The 22,726-nt window shown below is 41.7% G+C and overlaps 1 protein-coding gene and 1 long non-coding RNA gene across 8 annotated transcripts in view; one reads left to right on the top strand and one right to left on the bottom strand.

Moving 5' to 3' along the window:
* The window catches only part of LOC145523501 (uncharacterized), a 33,007-nt gene extending 18,129 nt beyond the window's left edge, over positions 1–14,878 (top strand). The window contains exons 3-7 of the long non-coding RNA XR_014066630.1: positions 4,771–4,855; positions 12,158–12,211; positions 13,313–13,445; positions 13,667–13,733; positions 14,579–14,878. This is a non-coding gene — a long non-coding RNA (uncharacterized LOC145523501). The remainder of the gene's footprint in view (positions 1–4,770; positions 4,856–12,157; positions 12,212–13,312; positions 13,446–13,666; positions 13,734–14,578) is intronic.
* OSBPL3 (oxysterol binding protein like 3) overlaps positions 1–22,726 on the bottom strand; it is a 196,902-nt gene that overhangs the window by 12,206 nt on the left and 161,970 nt on the right. For all 7 annotated transcript variants that reach the window (XM_081533859.1, XM_081533861.1, XM_081533865.1 and 4 more), the window contains 5 exons: positions 21,499–21,636; positions 11,907–11,970; positions 6,666–6,744; positions 4,992–5,136; positions 1,249–1,393 (listed from right to left, as the gene is read on the bottom strand). In XM_081533859.1, the coding sequence (XP_081389985.1) occupies positions 1,249–1,393; positions 4,992–5,136; positions 6,666–6,744; positions 11,907–11,970; positions 21,499–21,636 (571 nt within the window). The remainder of the gene's footprint in view (positions 1–1,248; positions 1,394–4,991; positions 5,137–6,665; positions 6,745–11,906; positions 11,971–21,498; positions 21,637–22,726) is intronic.

Below are 22,726 nucleotides of genomic sequence, written 5' to 3'. Positions count from 1 at the left end.
TGGGAGACTCTGAATCCAGAAGAGTAAGATGGAGTAACAAGGACCACATTTGGCCTCCCACATAAACCACCAACAACAAAAAGGAGACAGACAAAATAGAAAGAGACATTTGCTGGGGGATACTAGGAAATTCTTCATTCCTGAGAAGAAAAGAGTCACAGCAGAAGAAAGCTCTTCCATCCTGATTTCTCCTCTGCTTAGGGAGCTGTCACATGAGAATATGATATTGAATTGAGACAATCATATTGCATCCAGGAGAAGAAATATAACCACCATATCGGGAGTGGCAGGTGGTGTTACTGGTAAAGAACTCGCCTGCCAATGCAGGAGACATAAGAGATGCAGGTTCAGTCCCTGGGTTGGGAAGATACCCTGGAGAAGGGAATGGCAACCCACTCCAGTATTCTTGCCTGGAGAATCCCATGGACAGAAGAGTCTGGTGGGCTATGGTCCACAGGGTCGTAAAGAGTCAGACACAACTGAATCGACTTAGCATGTACAATATGTTCTCAATGATCTATGTTCTTGAGACAGGTAAGTTGCCTATGTAATAACCCTGGGGCCACCCCCTCCACACTTAAGTAATAGTACATATCCTAATGGTTTAAGTCACTATTAGAATGGCTCTGCTTTTCTAGATTTTATTTTGATCAGCGTAAAGCATCTTAAGCGTACTCTCTAAGAACAATGGTTTTAGAGTATAACCATGACTTGGGAAGATATTTATCTGATGAAAAGATGGGCTAAACTCTTAAAATGTTTTAGGGGACGTGTTATGAAGTTTTGGCTTCCTTACTCCCCCATCTGCTTAATGCACTTAGCATCTTTCTAGAATTATAGGAGAGATTAGAGTGGCTTATGGTATTGGGAAAATCTAGGGGACCCCTAACTCTTATAGGTCATTCTGCTTTTCCAGTAAGTTTTCCCTATCTTTAGGATGACTTCTTGTACTTCACTAATATTATCTCTTGTGTGCCCGGTATAGGCAAAGGAATGATGTGCGACCACGGATAAGCAATGGCTTTGTTCTGGGATTAAGAACCCAGGACTTTACCAGCCCAACAGAGGTATTGTTGATAAGCATGAGGATGAGTCTGAGATATAACTAGGTGAATCACAGAAGGGCCAGTAGCTCTAGCATAGTTCAAAGAGAGGCTGGATATACTGAATGGACGCTGACGTCCACCCGCGGGGGGTTCCTCTGGCCATGCCCTCCCTTTGCTCCGCCTGGCGAGCCCAGGTACTAACTCGCTCTCCAGATGCAAGCAGATGAGGAGGAGCCGCCGCAGTAGATGCTCTCGTGCCATTTCCCAAAGAGCCGATGTACTGCTTTTCCACTCTGGTCAAACACTGTACCTTCAATCTCATGGGCGTTAGTGCTCCAGTATTTTGCCTAGCAGTAAAAAGAGAGTCATCTGTTAGTGTTTTGGGGTCAATTTATTATAAATATTAAGAGAAAAAAGGAAGAGGAAAGAAACCCGCAAGAATGATTCTATGCTGTATATGGTTTGTCGGTTCTCGCTTTTTAAAAAATCATACTTTTAGTTATTTAATAAAAATTAAAAGCTAGCCCTTTATTTATAGTTTGTAACTCAACCATCAACATTTGTGTAAGGCATAATTTTCTATCTACTTTCACATCAGGCACTGCAGGAAGGAAGGGCTCATCCACCAGGTGGGGGGTTGCCTTAAGCCCCCTCCAGAACAGCTGTTCCCTGCCTGTCACTGTGGTTCTATTGCAATTTAAAAGAAATGTAACTCATATAACTTTTTCTCTCAAGGAACTAGACAATCCTTTATAAACAACAATTTTTTTTTTACCAAGTTTGTAAACCAATAAACTTTCAGTTTATACTATTAATTTTTTTCCCCCAAACCAGATCTGCTCATCTAACTTATAGGAACCTTATGCAATCCACATTCCCACTGAGTTGGTCCTGGACTGAGACCAGCTCAGCTAGGCTGAGCCTTGTGGATTTTACATATACAGTACCACACTGCGGTCAGCAGAGGGAGCGCTAACTCCCTGCTGCTGCTGCTGCTAAGTCGCTTCAGTCGTGTCTGACTCTGTGCGACCCCATAGACGGCAGCCCACCAAGCTCCGCCATCGCTGGGATTCTCCAGGCAAGAATACTGGAGTGGGGTGCCATTGCCTTCTCCAGTGCATGAAAGGGAAAAGTGAAAGTGAAGTCGATCAGTCGTGTCCGACTCTCAGCGACCCCATGGACTGTAGCCTACCAGGCTCCTCCGTCCATGGGATTTTCCAGGCAAGAGTACTGGAGTGGGGTGCCATTGCTTTCTCCGGCTAACTCCCTAGAGTTGAGTTTTTCAATTTTCCCTGCCTGCCCTAAAAATCTGCAAAAGACTAGAAGGCATTACTCCATAAATCAAAAAATTCTACTACTATTTTCAGCCAAAACAGAATCCATATTTGGAAACCAATAAAATAGAGTGAAATTTCGAGGCCATATCTGGTGGACTGGCTTCCCCATTCCAAGTCCAAGGTAAAAATGGGAGGAAGGGCAGAGTATAGCAGTACCTCAGAGACTAATCAGAAATGTAACAGTGAGTTCTCTAGTCATGTAAAAAGGAAAGCAAACACTGTCCAGGCTCTTAAGTTTATTCTAAAGCAGGAGTCATATTTTCTCTGTAGAGATATTTGTCAGTAATTACAATTACTTACTGGGAAGCCACAGAAAGAGGCAGTCATGCTCCACACATAACTGCTGCTTTCAGATTCTTTTTCAACACCAGAGGCACATCCATTGTTCCAATTCTTTTCATCTCTCATATCTATGAAAATATGTTCCCTGGTCCTCAGTGGATGAATACCACGTGGATGGTATAAATGGGAGTGAAGCACATTTCTTTGGGGAAATTTCTGAGAGCAGGGTAGCTTGCACCTGAATCAATCAATCTATCTATTATCTGTCAATCTTCCAGGTATATATATATCCCTTATTCAGGCTTCCTTTGCTTCTTTTTGGAAAGACCTTAGATGAAGCTTTTAAGGCAGGGTCATCTTTGCATGCTGCGTTGCTTCAATCATGTCTGACTCTTTTCAACTCCATGGACTATAGCCTGCCAGGCTCCTCTGTCCATGGAATTCTCCAGGCAAGAATACTGGAATGGGTTGCCACGTCCTCCTCTAGGGGATCTTCCCAACCCAGGAATCGAACCTGCATCTCTTACATCTCCTTCATTGGCAGGCTGATTCTTTACCACCAGTGCCAGCTTATTTTATGCCAAGTCACTACTAATTCTATCTACAACCCAGTTTGACCTACAGGATACAATAAAGACCCCAAGCCATCTCTCCATAATGCCCCCCAGTTGCTACAGGTGGTACAGAGAGGTACTGTGCGAAATTCCACAGTTAGAACCTAATCTCTTGGCTTATGATTTTGACCTTGCTGCTGCTGCTGCTGCTGCTGCTAAGTCGCTTCAGTCGTGTCCGACTCTGTGCAACCCCACAGACGGCAGCCCACCAGGCTCCGCCATCCCTGGGATTCTCCAGACAAGAATACTGGAGTGGGTTGCCATTTCCTTCTCCAGTGCATGAAAGGGAAAAGTGAAAGTGAAGTCACTCAGTCATGTCCGACTCTTAGCGACCCCATGGACTGTAGCCTACCAGGCTTCTCCGTCCATGGGATTTTCCAGGCAAGAGTACTGGAGTGGGGTGCCATTGCCTTCTCCGGATTTTGACCTTACTTAGATGCAAATACTCCTTGAGGAGGGTAACCCTTTAAGGCCACTTGGTATATGTGAGATTTTTACAGGCAAGAGGGAATTTCAAGAGGGAGAGAAGGTGGGGAAATGGGCTCAAATCAAGGCAGATGGAAAGTTGGATAGGTAAGCAGATGATTACAGGCTCTTTGCCTGAGGAAAAGCTGTTCATTTATCCTTGACTGTGTACGAGACTGCTGTGTGCTAGGCAAAACTGCCAGGCATCGGCCACAGCAGTGGGCAAGACAGATCAGGCTTCTGCTTTCCTGGAGTCAGGAATAGCAAGGAGGGTGTGGGGAGCAGAAAATAAGCAAGTAAAGTAACAGCGAGCAAGCTACGTGCAGGTGGTAATAAACACTCTGAAGAAAACAGGATACGAAAGACAGTGACTAACAAAGCTGATGGAAGGATCTGGAGAGAGCACCCCAAGCAGAAGGAAATGGAGAGAGAGAAAGAAGGACAACGCAGTTAGAGGATGGTGAGGAAGGAAGGGGATGAGGGGTGGCAAGAGTCGAGGTTGGAGAGAAACCAGGGGATGTGTGTGTGTGCGTGTGTGCGTGTGTGTGTGTGGTGGGGGTGGGGAATGCAGACTCTACTGGGTCTCATGGGCCATTGTAAGGATGTAAGCTTTTGTTCCGAGAAAGATGGGAGTTTTCAGAGGATTTTGGTCAAATATGATGTAACTTTCATTTTTTAAACTGTACTAAAACATACATAATATTTACTGTTTCAACCATTTTTAAATGTAAAATTGAGTGGCACTATGTACATTCACAAAGTTTCACAATGGTCACCTTATATATCTTCAGAACTTTTCATCTTCCCAAACTGAAACTCTGTGCCCATCAAATAATGACTCCCTATCCCTTCCTCTCCCCAGTCCCTGGAAATCATCATCCTACTTTCTGTCTTTATGAATCTGGCTGCTCCAGGTATCTCATATAAATGGAATCATTTTTGTCCTTTTGTGTCTGGCTTATTTCACTTAGCATAATGTCTTCCAGGCTCATCCATACTGTATCATGATGACCTCTGTTTCAACAGGGTCCCTCTGGCTGACTCACTGGGGAGAGACCATAGAGGAGTAAAGGAAGGAAGGAGGCTACGAGGGACTGCGACCCTGGTCCAGGTGAGAGGGGTAAGGCTGGGACCAGGGGGCCCTGGCACAAAAGTGAAGGTGAAAAATTCCCCAAGATACCCTGTGCCCTGAGGCCCAGTTCTGCCAAGGCCTGTGTGGGGCCACAGCTCGCAGGCACCGAGGTTACCTTTATAAAGTTCACTTTGCAGTGGCAGGAAGCGTCATTCAGGTTCCTGATGACAATCTCTCCATAGTGCTCGATCCACCTCTGCCCACTTAAGATGTTGTGGATGCAAGAGGTCACTTTGTTCCACTCAAAATGATCTCCAAAACTAAAGGAGGAAAAAGGGAAAGTTACAGCTCCCAGAGGAGTCAGCAGCAAATGCAAACAAGCATTTCAAAAACAAGTCCTGTAATGAATTTCTTATTCCTTCATTTATAGATCTAACACCAAGAAAGCCATACTGGGTGGTCTAAGAGCCTTCACCCTCCTCCCCAAGGGTGCCATGGGGCGGCAGCAGTCAGACCCTGGAGCTGCAGAGGCTCCACTGGAAGTGGGGGGGTCTCCTAAAACAACCCTCTCCGTCCTTTGACAGAGGAGGAAACTGAACCAGAGGAGGTGTGTCTAAAGTCACCAAACTATGAAAGGAGAGTGACAACGGGAGGGTGGAGAGGTTGTCCACAGTGTGCTCCGTCTCCACACACACACACACACACGTATGTGTACACACAGGCAGACACATGCACTATATATTTATGTGTATACATGTGTGGGTACATATATGTAGGCATGTATGTATACAGGAAGATTTTGATCTATTGTAGTTTTTACAGGTTGAAGGTTTGTGGCAATCCTGTGTAGAGCAAGTCTATTAGCAGCATTTTTCCAACAGCATTTCCTCACTTCATGTCTCTGAAGTATATAAAATATAACTTTCATAAGCAATGGGAAGCCAAAAAATTTATATTGTAATATTTACTTTATTGCAGTGGTCTAAAACCAAATCTGCAATGTCTCTGAGGTGTGCCTGTACACACACACACACACACATATATATTTTACATATAAATCTTAAGATGCAAATGTCTTAATTCTTTTACAATGAGAAAGTATTCCAGGCGTGACTTACAGAATGAAATAATAATTACGAGGTTAATGGTATTAAAACCAAAACCAAACACTTCAGGACACATACTATGTGCCAAGTATTATTTTTTTTAATTAATTTAAATTGGAGACTAATTACTTTGGAATATTGTGGTGGTTTTTTCCATACATTGGCATGAATCATGTGACTATTTTAAGTGTTATTTCAAGTGCCTTCCATATCTGTTTAATCATCACAACAGTCTTATGAAGTAGATGGTTTATTATCCCTATTTCACAGATGAGGGAACTGGTGATCAGCAAGGTTAAGTACCTGCCCAAGGATTTGCAATTAGTAAGTAGCAGTGTGAGCATATGAGTTCCAGTTCCAGAGACCATAACCATTACCACTTTGCTTTATGAATAAGTATCAATAATCCCTGAAAGATCAAAGTCATGGATGGCTTTCTTTAAAAAAATTTTTGACAGTGAGGCAGGACAACAATGTTAAAGAAAAACTATCACTCCTAATTGTGTTATAAAGTAGAAATGAAAATTTTAAAAACTCTATTCAGGGAACTTTGGTGTCCAGGAAGTATTTCCATTAGAGAGAATGAAAATGTGAGATTGTCAAAATGAGGAACATTTGAAGCTACTGCCAAACATATTAAAGAAAAACACACACACTCAGCACCATGGAGGACAATGGGCATCCTGTTTCCAAACCCTGGCCCTAAATTCTATAAAGTTCCTAACCAGAGAAGGAGAACTTACGCTGGCAGAGTCACATGGGTTGTGCCAATGGGAACGATTTCCATGGATTTGCCCCAGAATTTGTTTTTCCATCTCACATCTGAAATGAAATAATACTGAATATTACATATTTAGCAGGAGAGCTAGGTAGATCAAAGGTTTCTTAGGCTAGATAAATGATTAATTGCAATACAGGATAATCTCTTCATAATAAAATTTATCATTATTCAATATAAATAGCAAATGAGTACACTAGACCATTCAGGTATGACCTAAATCAAATCCCTTATGACTGTACAGTGGAAGTGAGAAATAGATTTATGGGACTAGATCTGATAGACACAGTGCCTGATGAACTATGGATGGAGGTTCATGACATTGTACAGGAGACAGGAATCAAGACCATCCCCAAGAAAAAGAAATGCAAAAAAGCAAAATGGCTGTCTGAGGAGGCCTTACAAATAGCTGTGAAAAGAAGGGAAGAGAAAAGCAAAGGAGAAAAGGAAAGATATACCCATTTGAATGCAGAGTTCCAAAGAATAGCAAGGAGAGATAAGAAAGCCTTCCTCAATGATCAATGCAAAAAAATAGAGGAAAAAATAGAATGGGAAAGACTAGAGATCTCTTCAAGAAAATTAGAGATACCAAGAGAACATTTCATGCAAAGATGGGCTCGATAAAGGACACAAATGGTAGGGATCGAACAGAAGCAGAAGACATTAAGAAGAGGTGGCAAGAATACACAGAAGAACTGTACAAAAAAGATCTTCACGACCCAGATAATCACGATGGTGTGATCACTCACCTAGAGCCAGACACCCTGGAATGTGAAGTCAAGTGGGTCTTAGGAAGCATCACTACGAACAAAGCTACTGGAGGTGACAGAATTCCAGTGGAGCTATTTCAAATCCTGAAAGATGATGCTGTGAAAGTGCTGCACTCAATATGCCAGCAAATTTGGAAAACTCAGCAGTAGCCACAGGATTGGAAAACATAAGTTTTCATTCCAATCCCAAAGAAAGGCAATGCCAAAGAATGCTCGAACTACCACACAATTGCACTTATCTCATACGCTAGTAAAGTAACGCTCAAAATTCTACAAGCCAGGCTTCAACAATACGTGAACTGTGAACTTCCAGATGTTCAAGCTGGTTTTAGAATAGGCAGAGGAACCAGAGATCAAATTGCCAACATCCGCTGGATCATCGAAAAAGCAAGAGAGTTCCAGAAAAACATCTATTTCTGCTTTATTGACTATGCCAAAGCCTTTGACTGTGTGGATCACAGTAAACTGTGGAAAAATTCTGAAAGAGATGGGAATACCAGACCACCTGACCTGTCTCTTGAGAAACCTCTATGCAGGTTAGGAAGCAACAGTTAGAACTGGACATGGAACAACAGACTGGTTCCAAACAGGAAAAGGAGTACGTCAAGGCTGTATATTGTCACCCTGCTTATTTAACTTATATGCAGAGTACATCATGAGAAATGCTGGGCTGGAGGAAGCACAAGCTGGAATCAAGATTGCCGGGAGAAATATCAAGAACCTCAGGTATGCAGATGACACCACCCTTATGGCAGAAAGTGAAGAAGAACTAAAGAGCTTCTTGATGAAAGTGAAAGAGGAGAGTGAAAAAGTTGACTTAAAGCTCACCATTCAGAAAGATAAGATCATGGCATCTGGTCCCATCACCTCATGGCAGATAGATGGGCAAACAGTGGAAACAGTGGCTGACTTTATTTTTCTGGGCTCCAAAATCACTGCAGATGGTGATTGCAGCCATGAAATTAAAAGATGCTTACTCCTTAGAAGGAAAGTTATGACCAACCTAGACAGCATATTAAAAAGCAGAGACATTACTTTGTCAACAAAGATCCGTCTAGTCAAGGCTATGGTTTTTCCAGTAGTCATGTATGAATGTGAGAGTTGGACTATAAAGAAAGCTGAGTGCCGAAGAATTGATGCTTTTGATCTGTGGTGTTGGAGAAGACTCTTGAGAGTCCCTTGGACTGCAAGGAGATCCAACCAGTCCATCCTAAAGGAGATCAGTCCTGGGTTTTCATTGGTAGGAGTGATGTTGAAGCTGAAACTCCAATACTTTGGGCACCTGATGCGAAGAGCTGACTCATTTGAAAAGGCCCTGATGCTGGGAAAGATTGAGGGCAGGAGGAGAAGGGGACGACAGAGGATGAGATGGCTGGATGGCATCACCGACTCGATGGACATGGGTTTGAGTGGACTCAGGGAGTTGGTGATGGACAGGGAGGCTTGACATGCTGCAGTTCATGGGGTTGCAAAGAGTTGGACACAACTGAGAGACTGAACTGAACTGAACCTAGAACAGAATTAGAAAAACTAAAACTACAAAGTACCACCTCCCCCACCCCCTGGAAGAACTCCCAGTATGAAAGGCATACAGAAGTGAAAAGAAGTAAGGCCCCCATGAGAGGCTCTCATTGAGTATGTTGAAATAAAGTGAAATGGAACCAGAGAAGAAGGAATGACCACCATGCTTGGGGAAGGCATCAGAAGAGGCTTGTCTGAAAGGGCCACTTAACCTGGGCTTGGAAGAATAAGTAGGAGTTCACCTGGCAGAGAAAAGGCAGTTTAAGGCAGAAGACATGAGAGATGTGAGAGAACAGGGTGTGGTTCTATTCTATGGGTCTCAGGTTGTTTAGAGAGAAGAGTAGAAATACAGCTTGAGTACAAAAAACAGCAGGCTTGATAAGCTTGGCTAAGAAGCTGATTTGGGTGCATTGGGGGAAACAAGGTGTTTGTTCAGACAGAGAATTGATGTTATTAGATACAGACTTTGCCAAGATAATTGGCAGCAATATGGAAAATAGAACAAAAGCAGGTGAGATGAGAAACAGGTGATCTGTATTTGCTCAAAGGATCAATGAGGATGAAGTGAACCAGGACAGTGGTAGTGGATGCAGTGGAAGGGAGCGGTCCCAGAACCATTAAGGAAACAAAAATAGAACTTGGTGACATTATTAGATGCAGGCTGTGACAGACAGGGAGAATTTGTGGATGATTTCAGATTTCTACAGCATGCATGAGCAGTGGTGCCATTAGGGAAACAGGGAACAGAAAAAGAGCAGAGACAGATGATCCCTCTGGCTGCTAGGTGACAATACACAGACCACAGAGGAGCAAAGGTGAATGCATGGAGGCCAGCAGGGGGGCAAGGCCTGGTCTAGGAGAGAGATGGGCTGGGACCAGGAAGGCCCTGAGTACATATTGCATGATTCTATTTATATGACACGTCCAGAACAGGCATACCTATAGGGACAGAAAGAAGATCAGTGGTGGCATAAAGATGGAAGAGGCTGACAGAAATTGGAAGGTAGGGGATGGGGGCAGGAGGGTGTGGTGGTGGGGAGCCATTAAAAGGTGGGTGCTGGCTGAAGAAGTTTCTTTTTGGAGTGATGAAAATGTTCTGAAGTTACGGTAGTGATTATTGTACAACTATGTGAACATATTAAAAACCACCGACTTATACCTTTAATTAGGTAAGTTGTACAGTATGTATCTCAGCAAGTTGTTACCCCCCAAAAGATAACTGATTGTTTAAAGCAAATTAGTAATAATGTATCACAGGGTTTATAACATATATACGTAAAATGTTTGTCCACAAAAGGAAAGGTTGGGGAAGGGAGAATAGAAATACACTTTTTAAAGTTTCTTTGGCTATAGGTTAAGTAGCAAAATATCACTTGAAAAGAGACTATGATATGTTAAAGATATATAATATGAATCCTAAAGCAACAACTAAAAAATGGAACAAAGACATACAGCTAATAAAGCAACAAAAAATATACAATGGAATCACATATAACAATACAAAAGAAGGTAAAAAGAGAGAGAGAAAAGGGGGAACAAAAAACTGATGCAACAGGCAGAAAACAAACAAGAGACCAGGTCTAAACCCAACTATGTCGATAATCACAAGATCCTCTGCAGGAGAGCATGGCAAACCACTCCAGTATTCTTGCCTGGAGAATTCCATGGACAGAAAAGTCTAGTGGGTTATAGTCCATGGGGTCACAAAGAGTCGGACACTCCTGAAGTGACCTAGCACGCACGCACGCACATGTCAATAATCATAATAAATGTAAATGATCTAAACAATCTAATTAAGAGGTAGAAAAATGTCAAAATGGATTTTTTCAAAAAAGCAAGATTTGGCAGTCATGGACTTATGGAGAGGTGGAATTGCCGAGGAAGAAGCGAAAGGAGCTAAGAGAAAACTGTGATTGATATAAGGAGCACACAGCAAGTACCTGAACAAGACCCCTCCCATTAAATAACATATAACTAAAGTAATGATAACAATCAGGTCCTTACAAGGTCAATGACGCTGCAATTAGGAGGTGAGAGACATTATGGGAATTTTTTCCAAAGTATTTTAGTGAAAAAGAAGTCTCCAGTCAAGCTTCAATTCTAAATTTTAGTAGCAAAGATTCAAAAAAGGAAACCATGGTACTTGTAATCTAAAACTAGCAATATTGCCTCCAGAGAGAGTAACTGGATGGGTGGGAACTGGGATGGGGGAGGGAAATTTTTCACAAAATACTCTTTATCTTTTAAATTTTACAGATACATTAAAAAAAAAAAAAGGCCATGTGGCAAATCAGGTGTTAACCAGTTAGAATAATCTTTTAAAAAACTGACATGTGCTCACGGTTCAAAACACTGGTATGCTCAAATTTTCTTTTTATAGCACGCTCTGACTATGGAATAAATAAGTTAACAAAATTAATCCATTTAGGAAATATTAGCAGCAATATTTCATCTTCAGAGCAACCATCCCTCCCCAAATTAAAAACATAATAAACTGAATATAGGAATAACCACCCCCAAACTGAAAAAAAAATTGGCAATGTAAAATTTCAGAAATAAAATTTAAAGTTTTCAAAAGCAAAAGAATCCTCTGCAGTCTAGAGTCTAATAAATGTAAATATTTAATGTCTCTTGAAATACATGAGGCATTTCAAATGGATGCAGAATAAGATACAGGGAAAAGTTACAGGAATAAACAATGGTGATGGGCCAGACAGAGAATTTTTAAAGGAGACAATCAAATTTTCCTCCAGAAACTTTAATTATGAAGTCAACAAATGGCAGTTATTGTCCAGTGATGAGAGGCAAGAACATCAAATGGTACAGATTGTTCCAGCAAGATCCAAGTCCAGGGCCCACTTAACGAGCATTTACAGTAAATGATAACGTTACACAAAATGATAGAGGCACATTACCTTGCCAGAAAACAAAATTTGCAGATTCAGCATGACATGCAGAGATAGGTGGATGGTGGCTGACCTGATGGAAACAAAGGTGAAAAAAAAAACCAAAAAATTAACTTTTGTGTCTCACAAAATCCTTTCTTTCTCCCTTGTGTTGAGATGTAACACAACTGCAGTGTCTAACTGAATCACTTGTTTAGTTTCCCTTCAACAAGTCTGTCCTCAAGGGGGAGCTCCTGACACAGTCAGCTCTGTCTTGTCAGGAAAAAGCCTGTGAATGGAAGCCTCCGGAAGCCTGAGGAAAAAGCAGCCAAGTGGTGAGTGATGAGGGTGGAGATATGTTTTGAAAGATGTGAAAATAAAAGCAGAGACACAGGGCTGCCCACTTACAAATCAGCTAACCTGACATTAGCTTCCAAGGTCAAAATCAATGCCATTCTGAAAGTACCTGCAAATGTTTTAATTAAGATGTCAAATAGTACATATTTTAAATGTTAAGTATTTCTGAGCAACACAAAAAAACTCTTTGGTTCAGCAGATTTTAATCTGCTGAGCCCACTCAGTGAGTCAACAGTGCAAGGTATCTTTTTGAAAACTCTGCATTACAATGTTCAGCTACTTTTTAGATCACTGACAAGAAGACCAATCAACTGCTGAGAAAAAGTTTTTGTTCATTTTTTGTTCATAAAAATATCTTGAGTAAATATGCAATTACATTACAGAAAAGAGAGTTCTCTGTAACAGGGCCTCTGTACAGAGTCCTCTGTAACAGATCATTTCCCTGCCTTTTGTCACTGGGGTCATTAACTTCTGTTTTACTCACTAATGAAGAAGCTAAAGAGAAAATGGCTCCTCAGTTAGATTTCTTCATTATCTCAGTAACACTCAAGGCACAGGAGCAGTACATGTGCTGTTATCATGATAGTACTATCATACAGTACTAGTAAATGAGTAATAAGCCTGGCATGCTTGCTTGGGATTGCAGAGATGGATACCACTTAGCAACTAAATAGCTACAGTAAAAGAGTAATGCTGCTAGTGATATTTCCAGAAATTTCTATGACATAGCTGGTTCTTAGCAAACATTATCTTACATTTAGGACATTTACACATGAGAAAACTGAAACCAGAAAGATTATCTAACAATAACATTTCCCAATCACACCAAGAGGACTGGAAGTAAAACCCAGCATTTTTAGTTTACAGGTAGCTTTCAAAGTTTCAAAAAAAAAAAAGTTCTTTAAGTAGACACACCCTGTTTTCAAACATATCAAGAACTCAGAATACTCAGAGGCCTGCTTGAGGTGAACAGGTGTGGCGGGAAGTTGGAGTGACCAATCCATAACCACTGGCCTTGCTCTGACCCTGGACTGCAGAGAGGAACATGTTTGAGAACCTCTTCTGTGGCCCTCTTCCAGGCGGAGAACAGCCGGGACAGGACGGGAGTGCAATGGTATCCACTTGGCTTGAAGAAAAGTGGGGACAAAGATGTCAACAGCGCAGCTATCTTTCAAGTCTCAATGAACATACAAATCCCAGATCCACTACGAGGTGGGAGGTGCACATTTGCTGTCCCTCGGAGGGTTTTAATTCTCACTGGCCTCTTGAGAATGTGAGCTTCATGCTTATGTGCATTTCATCTCAAACACTGACTAAGAAACCTATCTCCTAAAATGCTTTTCTTCACTGTCTTTTCTTTCAACCCAACCCCCTGAAGATACATTATATCACACAAACTGCTAAATCCTTGTCTTCTCTTCTTTCCCCATTAGGAGAACAATGGAGTTACTTTTTAAACCTTGGGATCATACAGAAGGGGGCTTCCCTGGTGGCTCAGTGGTAAAGAATTTGCTCGCCAATGCAGTAGACGCAGGTTCTGTTCCTGGACTGGGAAGATTCCCCTGGAGGAGGGCATGGCAACCCACTCCAGTATTCTTGCCTGGGGAATCCCATGGACAGAGAGAGGAGCCTAGCAGGCTATAGTCCATAGGGGTGCAAAGAGTCAGACATGATGTAGCAACTAAACAACAGCATCATATAAAACTAAACTAGGGCAAGACAATACTGACCCCTCACTTCTTCGCTCCCCTTGCCTCATCCACCCCCCAGTGGAGGGGACAGGAGCTATGGAATAGCCCCCTGCCCCATAACGTAGGCAGATTTTAAGTAGATTATTACAAAGCAGATCATAGTTATTCCCACAGAAATAATGTAGTAAAAAGTGTGAAGATCACAGCCTTGGTCAAGAGTTTGGCATTTTATAAGTCTGGCAAGTATAAGCATCAAAGCAAAATACAATACATAAAAACTATAAACTCTTCTGTAATAATTTAAAATCTCATGAAACAAGGATATAAATATACTGTCCATATGAATTATAAAAGAAACCCTATCATAAAGTATACATATGTCCCATAAAATGCAAATTTGACCTTTTTAAAATAGTTATGTCAGATTAATGAATCACTTCTTAGCAAAGCGCCTTTAGATGGAGTTGAAGGGATGTTTTCTGAATGCAAAAATCCCAGCACTGACATATCAATGATTTGGTTTATTTCTCTCTGGCTTAAAAACACCTTTGGGAGTGATTTATTTGATGTACATGACTTTTAAGAAGTTTACAAAGCTTTCCAAGGAAACTAAATTGATGCTTTATTTTTGTTTGATATGTTTCCTTCCCACAGGTATTTATTCATGAAACATATCTGAAGCCTCTGCCATGAGCTGCATGAGTGTCAGGGAATGAGAGATTGCTCCTGGAGTCCCCCAGATCTAGAAGCTAACTGTGCAATATCATCAATATCATCTACTGGCTGTGTAACCCTGAGGGTGTTTTTAAACCCTCTGGGCCTCCATTACCTCATCTGTAAAACAGGACTAGTACCACTGACTCTGCAAACTGAAAAAAGATAGCCCATGGAAAGTGCCAGGATCATCTGCTAGTACAGAGTCAGCAGAGATTAAATTTTAATTTTTTGTCATGAGTGGTATTTCCATCTAGCTCTCATGGTAACCTTGTGTCTTCATTACCCTTATCTTATGAATTAGGAAACAGGGTATTTTTTTCCAGTCAAGAGACTGCCCAGTGCTACACAGTTAATCAGTGACGAAGGCAGCGCTTTAAATTCAGGTCTTCCAAATCCAACACTGTTTCCTGCAATGCCCTAGCTGCTCCTTGATGGCTGCTCTCAAAGCTGGGCCCTGGCTCCTACCCAAAGCCTAGGCACACTGTTAAGTTCCTATCTCATGGATATTTAGAAAATGAACCTTTGAGTTTGACCTTTCCAACCCCTGAGTCTCATTTACTTCTTTGTAAAATGAGGTCTGAGAATCCCTCTGGCTTCAAGATACTATCATTCTAACATCTGTTTTCTTTGAATCTCAGTATCAGAGGCAGCAGTGGATGCCAGGCAATTGGAAAAGATTCTATTAAGGCTTTGATTAATTTAAAAACCCATGAAAAGGGGATAATTTCCAGTTAATCATTTAATTTTTGTTGATAGTAGTCTCTCTAACATCTACAGGAGTAAAGAATAATGGGCACCATCTAACTTGTCTTTGCTAGTACAGGATTTAGTTGAGTTTCTCTTTTTATTACATCTTAACCCAGGCACAGAAAGGTATTAGATTTTGAATCTGAACTGATTTAAACTCAAAGCAAACACTGTTAACCTGCTGGCTAAACCCACTTTGGACTGTTTTTTAGTATCTCTCTCCATCACTTCCTCTCCCCCTTGATCAAATAGGAGTGATTTTTTACTGGTAAGGACCAAACATTCAGGAAATTAGTATATATGGTTTTTTATTGTGCAAGTATTTATATGTATCTTTCTTTCTACAATCCCAAAGTCAATGAGTTTCCCTAGCAGTTAAGAATTCTTGTGATTTATCTGTATAGCTGAGGTCTTTCTTCACCTTGTCCTGGTGATTTTTGATTCATGCTTTCAGAATGCAGTTTATATAAGAGGTGGGTATTAAGGAGACGAGAGTATGAGTGTTTCAATATTTGTGTATTATGTAGGTTTTTCTTCTTCAGATTGAGAAAAATAAAACCTTAAATACATCAGTCCTGCAGCTGTCCAGAGCCGTAACTATAGAGCTCTCCTAGTCTGGACTCGTCTCCCACCACGAAGGGCTGCTTGTGGAAACAAGTGACCAGTCAAAAATCACCCAAGGAGGGGACCAAGGCATTCATCAAACATTTCCTGATTGTCTGTGATGTGTCAGGCACTGTCTTAGTCACTGTGGATACAATGAGAAACAAAAGAAACAAAAATCTTTACTTTCCTGGAATTTACATTTTAATGCAGAAATGTAATGGGTGGGACAGATATAAGCACGTAATTTGCCAGTGGTAACATGGGAAGGAGAATAAAGCAAGGATGAACGTGGGAGATGGTGAGTGGGAATGCCATCCTGGACAGGGTGGTTGGGGCAGGACTCTGTGATGGAAATCTCTGAGGCTAAGAGAAGTAAGACAGCCAATCATATAGATAGCCAGGGGAAGTATGTCCAGGTCAGAGGACGCAGCCGCTGCCCAGGGCTGACAGATGCTCATAATGTTTTAGGAGGAGCAAAAAGGCCAGTGTGGCTGAAGCTGAATGAGTCAGAGTGGGAAGAGGCATGATATCTGGGGGTGTCATCTTAGAGGGCTCTGTGGGCCACAGCCAAAACTTGGGATTTGATTCCAAGTGACTGCGGAAGTCATCAGAGACATCACTCTGCTTGCTGAATGTAGAATTGGCTTATGGGAACGAGGGACCAGATAATGAGTCTATTGCAATAAGCCCAGTCATTGATGCCAATGGCTTGGGCTTGGTGACCAGCACCAGTGGGGTGGCAGTGAAATGGCTTTGGAAGAAAGACCCTGGGATTTGCTGATGAACAGGATGTGGATTATAAGAGAAAGCTACTAGGAAGGAGGCCAAGAATACTGGTCTGATTTGGGGGGCGGGGAAGAGTTACCAATTATTGTCTCTTCCCCTGAGTTCAGAGTTAAGTACTTATTTGATAAACACATGGTTTCTTTAAAAACAAAACAAAACAAAATACAGTAAGTAATAACCTAGAAATGCAGAAGCACTGGTTTGGTCACCTTACAGTTGATTTATTGCTTGTTTTACTTGAACAGCTTTGAATTTACCCTGATAATGACTTTAAATAAGATGCCATTTTAATCAGAAGTAAATAACCCTGCCTATGAGTAGATAAAAGAACCACTCAGATGGGTGATGTGGGTGTGCACGGCGGGAAGTGATAGGTATATGGTATTTTTAAAGTCCAGCCAAGGATGATTTTTCAGAATCTGAGGAGTAATAGAAAAGGAAGAAGAGCTGCGTCTGTGAAGCAAAGGAAAAAAGGCTCCATTTGAATCTCTTACATTTTAGTAACTTTCAATAACTGCTCAGCTTCTCAGTCAAAATTTCAACAGTCATGGCTGGGTGGGTAAATGCTGAAAACGACTTAAACAATGATCTGACAGCTGAAGTTCCTGGTAATCAGGAAAAGCCACGTTCAGATAATAGCTTAACTGCATATCCTTTATGGACACCAGACTGTTCCCAAAGGTACAGAAAAAAGAAGCAAAGTGAACTGAAATTACTTTTCTGATCAGTCTAGTTCCTGATGAAACTCTACCCAGGCTGCCTGAGAACCAATGAGGAAGAACCTGCTGGCAGGACCCTTGGTCCCTGAGAAGGGAAAGGAAGTCCTTTCCTTCTGGATTCTCCCTTTTCTGGGCTTATTTAGAAAACCAAGGCTGAATCAGATTTCTTGGCAGAAAGGAAACCCCTCCCCTGAGAAGGTGGAACAGTCAGAGGTTAGCACATGTGACTAGAATGTTTATGACTGATTCCTGAATGTTTCTTGTTCACAAAGGCCACTGCCCAGCCCGCAATCAGAGTTGAGAACACATTCCTATGTGAGTTTGCAGGATGAAAGGTTTACTTGACAATGACAGGCAAAATCCCATAGTCTGAACAGAGTACAAAAGGCTGTTTTCACATGGGCAGCTGATGACGCTGGCAGCTCTAAGCACAGTAACTAAACTTACACAAGACATACCAAAAAAAGGTAAGGAAGAGAGGATGCTGGAATAGAAACAGAGGGTGTCAGCTGAGGACCTTGAAAGGCACTGATGGGCCAGGCCTTGGTTTTCTCATCTGTAATTGATCCTTGCCTCACTGGCCACTCAGGGTAATTGTGAAGATCAAACAAGATCCTGATCAAGTTTTAAAAGCATAAAGCACCTTGCAAGCACCATACTAGTTAATTGTTAGGAGGAAAATTTGAACAGCAAGTGCTTTCTCTCGTTTCTGACTGTATAAGTCATTTTGATACTGCATTTTTGGGCCTTTTATGTGAGAGACAATATAAAGAGGGCAAGCTTCCATGTAGCTGAACTCTGTGAAGTAGCGCTTACTTCAACTGCCTTAGCCACCGACAACTCCAAACATTTCCCCATCCCCACCAAAACCACAAGCAAATGAAATCCCAGGGCTTGGAGGAAATGGATAAAAATCACTTTCCAAATCACCCAACCCTGTTGTCTAGAAAACTCAGTAGAAAAGCTGAGTAATCTATTTTTTTCTAGGTCCTTTCACTTGGAGATATCCATCAGTGTCCTCCTTAGACTAGAGTTCCACCCCAAAATATTAATTCAGGGGTTCTGTTCAGTTTATTATATCATTCAGCACCTCTACTCGTTGGAGAGAAGTACAAGAAAGCAAAGAAGCCCCCAAACTCTGAAAGCTGCAGTCCATCACCTACACATACAGACAAGGGTGGAGTTATGCTGTCTCCATAACAGAACGTCTTCTGGGCTAGAAGCAGAAGGAGCCAGACTGGCAGGTACCAGCTTAAAACAGAATAAATGCTCAGGCACTCTCTTTAGATGTGTTAAATTAGAAAGCCTTCACGCACAACAGGTAGGCTGGTCAATATAACCAACAAGGCCAAGAGAGGGAGTAGAGGAGGCTGAATTGATGTATTGCCTGCTGGCTGGGAAAGGAGGATACTGGACAAAACCCTTTCCACTCCTGGGGCAGCAGACAGCCTGGCACATTGAATTAATCAGTCACCTCTCCGTCTCACTGTACACTTATGTGATGACCCAATTTTGTCTTCCTTAAGAAATCTGTCTATGGGAAAACATCCCTAGTCAGGCTGACCAAAGCCATCTGGTCCCCATGGCAAGTCAATTTTATATTCGAAAGGCATAGGGTAGTATTCTGATTTATAGATCTGTCTCTTGTAAACTTAGCTAGTGTGATTCTGTCCCTGAGAGAATCATTCATACTCAGATGTATTAAAAGACTCAACTACCTATGCCATAAGGCTAAATTCCAGACAGATGAAGTGGCTCCCTCATGATCAGGATGGTGGTATTCCCATGTGAAGCCAGCGGTGAGGACTCCTGGCTGCATCCTGGATGGCTTTCTGTCAGAGACTCAGCAGTGACACTATGCCACTTTCGAACCATTTGAATCAGTAGAGTAGATATAGGATATATTATTTCAACACTCTTCTAACTGTTCATAACACTGGGTATTAAAAAGCATTTTAAAAGTTGCCTCTCAGTATAACAGCAATAATCAGGTACTGAATGTGCTTCACATATCAGTGTGTTATTTTACTTATCCTTCCTGCAGCCTATGAACTAAGCATGATCATCCCTATTTTACAGATAAATAACTGAGGTCTAGGAAGTTTAAGTAGCTCATACAAGGCGACAGAGTGGTGGGGTTAGAATGAAAAAGGTCCATATTACACCCAGCACGCCCTGTGCTACCAACAATGACCAGATCTCTTTCTTATTTATTCCCTTGGGATCCATTTCATGGAACTAAAGACTAAGTTATGTAACTCTTTCCATCTCTGTGCATACACGTCCAGGGGCTCCCTTTTCTTTCTCCCTGCCATCACAGGGGAGCCACAGATCCCAAATCAGCCCTGCCCTGTCAGGGGCTCGTGGAATTGAAACTCAGTTTTACACAAGTGCATGTTACTACTCTTTCCTTCTACCTATTCATAGCGTCCTGATTGTCTGCTGTAGTCTGGAGCTATTTTTGGCCTTTGTTTTTTCATATGAGTGCACAGAATACCATGGTAACCAAATTATATTTTCATGTATTCGCATTCCGTTTTAGGTTTAGTGTTTAAATAACCCAGTTGAATTTGAATCAGATTATCTTACCCTTTAACTACTGATTTAACCCCCTACTGTTCGAATATCAGTGTTTAATTTCTTGTTTTAACTGCTAACCAGAAAACAACTGACAATGTGCTTTGGGATTGTTGGCTAATCATTTTGAGTTTCAGAGAACACTGCTCATAATTCACAGTTAAGACCATCACCCTCTTCATAAGACTCTCAGTCACACCACCCTCCCCTTCTTACTCCCATAATACCAGTCCACTTATAAACAAGCCCACTTATAAAGAAGGCACCAAGATAATAGGAGGAAAATCATGTTTTAGCAACTCATCCTTTTATTCTCAGTTTTCTAAGAATTGGGAGGGAATCAATGATGTTTCATGTTCCCAGGCTAACATTTAGGGATAGACACGCTGAGGTGCTGCCTTAACGAGATGGGAGAGAAGTGGTCTTTATTTTCAGTCAAGTTGCACTCTATTTCAGCTAAACAATTCCTTATTGACAGATATTGTGGATGTCCCCAACATTCCACTATTGCAAGTTATGCTGTCATAGGTCAATAAGGATAGCAAACCGTCATGTAACACTTCCTACTTCAAGGATAAGTGCTCTATGAGCTTTGTAGAGAATAACTCATTTGATCATTGCAAAACCATCTGGAGTCTGCACCATTATCCTCATCGCCACTTTAAAGAGGAAACTCAAGTACAGAGAGGTTAAGGAACTTGCCCTGGGTTGCAGACCTAGTGAGAGAGAAAGCTGAGATTGGAATCTAGGCTGGCTGAGTCCAGAGACACAATTCTTGAATATTACCCCCTGCTAAAACAGGTGGGAAGGGTCTCACGGAACCTCAGGGAACTCAGGCTGTGTGAGCATAAGGCTTGTCCATCCATTAGCTGAGGGACGGGCATTCTTGTCTGCCTCTGGCCCATCATCCAATACAGTACCCCAGCGCCTAAAACAATGCTAGGCACGTGGTATAATCTCGAGAAGTATTTATGGATGGAATGAATAAATAAACGAATAAATGATTTCTCTTAAATCAAAACCAAAAATAATGCATTTATTTGGTGCTCCTGCTTCTGATGGCAGTGCTCCTGTTTTAGAATGGTGATGTCAGCGAGCTAGGCTGCACACTTTAAATCTCTTAACTTGCAGTTTGGGCAAATGCTTCGTGCTTTAAAAATTCCTCTCTGCTACAGGTTTAGACAGAAAGAACTGTGGTGATGCACATAGCCAAGCGAGCCCCAGCCTGGCTAGCACCTTTAAGCCCATGGGTGGTGGCAAGGTTTCAGTGGAAGGAAACTGATCTCTCTATGTGTAGAAGCACTGTAATTATCTCTGTTACTGGGAAGCCAGTGACAGGTGGGAAATAAATATTTCAAAAGCACGCTTAATGGGAGACATGAGCAACTTCTCCCAACAAACAAAAAAAGGGTGTATACCTACCTGTTCTGAAAAAAACCGGAACCCCTTGTCCTCACGAATACACTCATACGTTTCTCCAAGGACCGGATTAAAAGGCTTACTCCCGGCACGGAAGTAGCTAGATGCATATGCGGACACGGCAAAGGCTGCCACGTACACCTAGGCAAAGGGGAAGAACCTGGTTATTCCTCCATCACAAAGAAATTTATTTCCACAAAGACATGAACAAAATATAGCTTCTCTTTCTCTCTTTCCTGCTTATTTCAAAAAGGCAAAGACTTGTCCCTGGTTTAATGAACGGACTTTGGTTTCAAGTTATGGGTTTAAATAGTGTTCATTTTGGCCCCAGAGATAAAGGAATCAGATTGTCCATTTGGTTTGATGCCTGCAGGTGGATAGAGGCTTTCAAGATGGTGAGTCAGTCCCTCTAAATCTGCCACTATCTGACAATCCTGACGTTGTGCTAAGGCTCTGGAGGAGGAGAGGGACAAAGAGCATTAAAGAAGCCAAACTTCCCTCAAGATTCAGGAGTAAGTCACAGGGAAATCTGCTCAATACTCTGTAATAACCTAAGTGGGAAAAGAACTTGAAAAAGAATCAATACATATATTACGGGTATAACTGAATCACTTTGGGGTACACCTGAGACTAACACAACACTGTTAATCAACTATACTCCAACATAAAATTATTTTTTTAAGAATAAGCATCCTAAGTTTAACCATTCGCAATTTGGTATTGTAGAAACCAAAAAAAACTCATCTAACCAAAGGAAATCTGTGGGAGTCATTTTCTGAGCCCGGGTAATGAGTCATAGGACAGAATACAGTAGCTTTCAAGAAGTTTTGTTTTTCTTGGAGGAAAAATTAGAGCTCAAAAAGCAAAAGAAAGGACTTCCCTGGTGGTCCACTGGATAAGACTCCATGCTTCCAATTGCATGGGTCATGGGTTCAATCCCGGTTGGGGGAACTAAGATCCGAAATGCCACGTGGCACGGTCAAAAAAGAAATTTTTTTTTAAAGGAAAATTATAGGTGAATATGAAATGAGAAAAATCTTCTTGGCCCTGGCTGTCAGGGTCTCAGTGTTTTGCACAGCTCCCCTTTCAGGGCACTAAAGAGCCACGGTACAGGCCCACCTCATTTTACTGAGCTTTATTGTGCTTTGCAGAGACTGCGATGTTTATAAATTGAAGGTTTATGGCAACTTTGCAGCAAGTGAGTCTGTTGGTGCCATTTTTCCAACAGCAT

The sequence above is a fragment of the Giraffa tippelskirchi genome, chromosome 10, assembly GCF_054371585.1.
Source record: "Giraffa tippelskirchi isolate mGirTip1 chromosome 10, T2T-mGirTip1v1.2.pri, whole genome shotgun sequence".
NCBI classification, from domain to species: Eukaryota; Metazoa; Chordata; class Mammalia; order Artiodactyla; family Giraffidae; genus Giraffa; species Giraffa tippelskirchi.
Note: the sequence above shows the minus strand (reverse complement) of the source record. Positions and strands in the feature narration are given on the sequence as shown.